Source organism: Buceros rhinoceros, unplaced genomic scaffold, assembly GCF_000710305.1.
Source record: "Buceros rhinoceros silvestris isolate BGI_N320 unplaced genomic scaffold, ASM71030v1 scaffold3474, whole genome shotgun sequence".
In the NCBI taxonomy this organism is placed as follows: Eukaryota; Metazoa; Chordata; class Aves; order Bucerotiformes; family Bucerotidae; genus Buceros; species Buceros rhinoceros.
Window position 1 is genome coordinate 1 of NW_010408663.1, and position 4,754 is coordinate 4,754.

The 4,754-nt window shown below is 37.7% G+C and overlaps 1 protein-coding gene across 1 annotated transcript in view; it reads right to left on the minus strand.

Moving 5' to 3' along the window:
- Positions 1-4,224: 4,224 nt before the first annotated feature.
- FANCC (Fanconi anemia, complementation group C) overlaps positions 4,225-4,754 on the minus strand; it is a gene marked incomplete at its 3' end in the record, with an annotated part of 40,232 nt that continues 39,702 nt past the window's right edge. Inside the window, exon 7 of the mRNA XM_010134932.1 lies at positions 4,225-4,381. Within this exon, the coding sequence (XP_010133234.1) occupies positions 4,225-4,381 (157 nt within the window). The remainder of the gene's footprint in view (positions 4,382-4,754) is intronic.

A 4,754-nucleotide genomic window follows, 5' to 3' on the forward strand; every position in this document is an offset into this window, starting at 1 on the left:
CCGAGTGTGAGAGGGTCCTCGCACTGCTAGCGGCAGAAAACACTGACGGACGGGAGGAGACAAAACAGAGACACGCTCATCTCTTTCGTTAAAAAGGAAAACCTGGACTACTCGATCTCCAGAAGCGCCTTCCAACCCCAACCGTCCTGCAATTCTGTGGGAACAGTGGAAGGCGAGAGGTATTCTTCGCAGTCCTGGGGGCTAAAGGGTTGAATTCAGCCCCTTCTCCACTGACTCTAGACGCTCTGCCTACATTTGCAGACATACATCTGTGATGATGTGCCAGCCAACCCTTGCTTAAGACAGGCTGAATATAAACTAAAAAGGGTCCATCAGCATATTGCCACACAGAGCAGGATCAAACCATCATTCTTCTCAACAAGACCAAAACAAACGTGCTGTATGCAACAACAAAAAGCTCTCCACCCTTTCCTGCCAGACGGAGGCGACCTATAGGACTCGCTACAAGCAACCACAGTTAATAGCTCCTAGTATTTAATCTACTCTGCTAAAATCCATACAAATTTTGTCACTGATATTCAAAAGGGAAAACAAACAAAAAAACCCCAACCTCAAACACCACCGTTACCTAATTCTTCACAAGATTTTGACCAATGGACTGCATGGAATTAAGTTGCAAGCACTCAAAGTAAGAATCAGAACACAAAAGTCCCCAAGACAATTTGAAGATGTGCCTGTTGTGTAGCAGGTCTAGAGCAGGCAGAACAATTCTGCTGTGGTGAGGAGGAATTCTGCAGTTTGGGAGAGAACGTCAATCTCGGCAGAGATTCTCATGGGGTTTTCATGTTGCTGACATTATCTCCCTGTATTTTTCAAAATAAAAATGCATTTTACATTTTACTAATCTTGTCTGCAACTATGCAGTATGTTTCACGGAAAGCTCAGAAAAACAAACACAAAACCACAGACAAAAACACTGGGATTTTTGAAAGAAATAAAATGGGCAAAAAATACAGTACCATAAAGTATTACATACATCAGTTCTATAGAACTATACTACTTTTACATCTGTATTAGCAGAAAGAAGAATCCTAAACTACTAGGTTACGTATCATAAAGCCAGAACTAAATACAGAAATAAGAAAAAACACAGTTGTATCTACAGGAAGCAGGTAAATGGCACAAAGAGGAACAGATTAACACTGCGCTTTATTCACTTCACTGGACGCCCTGTAACGACAGCAAGTAAGAGTAAGCACAGGGAAACAAATTGTGCCCAAGATGACACAGCAACAGATTTGAGGGGGTAACACCACAAATACCAGTTTTCTCAGAGACTTCCAGACTCACAGGCAATTAATTGGACAGTTGTAATTAAACATATCTAGCTTTAAGAAACTACTACACTACTGTATTTTAAATGTTGTCCATACTTCCAAATTGTGTATTTACCTGTATTCCTGAATTGTATATTTACCAATTAAAAATAAGATATGCCCCTTCTTTTGTTTATGCTAAGTGCCAAGTGTAGTTTTATTTTGAAGCATACACTTATTTTGAAAGCACAAACATCTTTTTACAGGTGTAGAAAGCTTCTGAATTCATCAACATTATGAATGAATTAGTGTGCACTATTTCAAAAAATGTGCCACAAGAACATAGGTTTTGAAGACAGGCAACACTGCGGGAACTAGTCGTATCTTAGCTGGAATGTATGACCACACAGAGAAAAGCTTCTATTTTGACTCTATCCTTCCTCCTCTCTCTCTGTTAATGCCTGTTTCACTGGCACAGCTCCCAGTGAAAGGTGAGTGTGAATCCAGCTAGACTCAAAACTTGGGGATAAGGCACAGCAAGAGGGCAGTGCAAGGGCATGGGAACCAGAGCAACCTCCAGTGTGGTATCCTGTCAAGCAACACAAGAGCCTCCACGTCACCCGCTAAAACTGTATTTGCTCTGTGATGCTGAAATGAAAATATCAGAGAGGGAGACCCCATAGACAGAGATTGAACTGCAAAGCCAAACATAATTTCAGTGCTGGGCTGGACTTGAGAAAGCTGACAAGGTAGAAAAACAAAAGGCAGCAATAACAGAGAGTTTATAAAGGAGAAGTCACCCAAATTTTAAGCCCTCTCAACACAGCTTTGAAAGAAATAAAACTACTTTGGAAAGCTAAGATCCCAACACAAAATATATAATTGACACTGATTCATTCACATCTCTTCTTAAATACTTCACACATGCTTTAAAAATCTGTTTATATACATACATATATATTTCTGGTAAAGCATAAAATTCTAATATGTGTATTTATTTGAATTTTAGTTGTTAATGTACACAAACAAACCATCAGAAAGGTTCAGGAAAGTTACTTTAGAAAGTAAGACATCCACCCACCACATTCAAAGCTAAAAGACCATTTGTGATGCTCAATTAACTTGTTTTCATTATTTCTGTATAACTATAGAATTTCCAGTATTAATTCCAGTTCAGCCCCAAAACCACAAATCTAATAGCATACCATATAAAATACAAGTTAGTGGACCATTACACTACAGTCGCTCTTGGAATTAAAGTATAAGAGTATTGCATGTGAAGTTTCATTCATAATAGAAGTATGGTGGTTTACAGCTATCTGGGTTCTGTAAGATCTCTGTAAGGTTTATGTACAGTTTGGTTACTGGATTCTGATATTATATTTAGATAAATTACTCTGATAATGCAATTATGAAAGACCTTACTGATATTTCCTTCTTATCATACATTATAATCAAATCACTGATATATTTCTGCCTATTTGTACTCCAGAGGTTTTCTTCTAAATAGGAAAAACATGTATAAATCAACTTTAGTCTCATGATTCTGCTTTTTATCCTTAAGTCCAAGAAAGGTCACATCCTGCAAGCACCATAATCCAACTCTGAAGCTTCCCATCCTGTTGTTTGTAATCAGTACCTCATCTCTCACGTATGCACCCTCCCTCTTATGAATGCCTATCAATCAGCAATATCAAACTTCAACTGCTCTCTTCCCTATGCTTGCATTCATTCCACTCCTTGTCCACAGGATGTCCTCTCTAAACCAGCAAGCTGCACTGGTTGTTCCACTCTGTGAGCATCTCATTTGGAAATCACAGTGTCTTTGGATCAGAGGCAAGTAAGGACAACCTCAGTGTGCTAGCACAGAAATGTTCCATTCTTTTCAGGGATCGTGGTGTGAAGGCAAGGTAAATACAAACACTGTTAATCAATAACAACAAAAAAATATTTAAAACAAAGAATTTACTTCTTTTCACATATATATATATAAGCTGATTTTTTTAATTCCTCAGCCATGTGTGATACCATACACTGTATTCAACTCACAGTGTATCTGATACAGAAAAATTAGGCACAGGCCATATATACAGCCTTGTCTTCTGGAATAAGTAGATCTCCAGATGACATATGAATTGTTGTTGATACCAAGCATTTATGAGATTTGCAAGTATTGTAATGGATCCCTAAAACAGAAATCTCCAGATTCAGTCAAGAAGGAACAGTACTTAGAGGTATCATTCTTTTCCTGTCTAGAATACATACTCTGTAAGCAGCTTCATTGGCTGAAAGTGAGATACCACGTGCCATTTTTTAGTTCTATCCATTTTATGAAATATATAATTTAAGTGCATAGCACGCATGCTATTTCACACTGTAATTAACAACTGAATTTGCATTTAACATGACAGACTAGCTCATTGTTTTGGAAAAGGTATTGTGTCATGTTCTCTCATAGGAAAGATTTTTGGTGCACTGTGTAACACAGTGTTTCAGTTACAGTTTAGCAAACGTTTTGTATTATGAATTTTGTTCAGGTTTGCAAACAAAACCAAGTAACTGAGGAGTCCATAATAAAATATTCTACAAGGAATTTCAATTGTTTAAACTGCTAAACTCCCAAGGGCACAGACGCTGAAGTAAAAACAGATTAAAATCCTCCCTGGCTAAAGTCTGTCATTTTTTAAGATAGAGAAAGATAGTCAGCACTCCCACCAGTCAAATTCTCATCTCTTCACCCATTCTTCATCACTGGATGAAATTTTTTTTTTTTCTACCAATTCAGTGTAAAAGCTAAAAATTTAGTGACATTTCTGACTCTTGATTTGCCTTTGCATTAGCAATTTCTATGCCACATGACAGCCATTTCCCTCAAATGCTGTGACGTATTTGGAAAGTGTCTGTCACTTCTGAAGCAGGAAAGAGCAGTATCAAATGTTGCACATACCAGTAACGAGTCTTTGATGACAGTAGCCACTTCTTCTAGTGAACTCCATTGAATGGAAAGCAGCTGGTCTAAAAGATATAAGGTCGCTTTTTCAAGGCTTGGTAAGTGACGAAGCCAGAGGCTAAAGACAGCTGATTTGGGAAGGGAGATCTTCTTCCTGGTTTAGAGAGAAAAATACTGTTTTCCCTGAAAAACTGGAAGGAAGACAAAAATGCACCTTTTTTTTTATTATTATTTTTTAAGAAAACGCACATTGGGGAAATAGAGGACACAAAGATCAATGTGTAGCAAGAGAGAGAAAATCTTGTTTACAGTACTCTGTTCAATATCAAGTAATAATGACAAAGAATAACAGAATCACTATCATCTACAAAAGAAACCTTACAACTCAAAATATACTACACACCCAAGAAGAAAAGACATCACAGCACAAAACATCCTGGACTATTTTTGCAGCTATAATGATAGTTGCAAATTAAAAGGCTAAAACCAAACCAAAAGACCTAACCGCCCCCCCCCCCAAAAAAAAA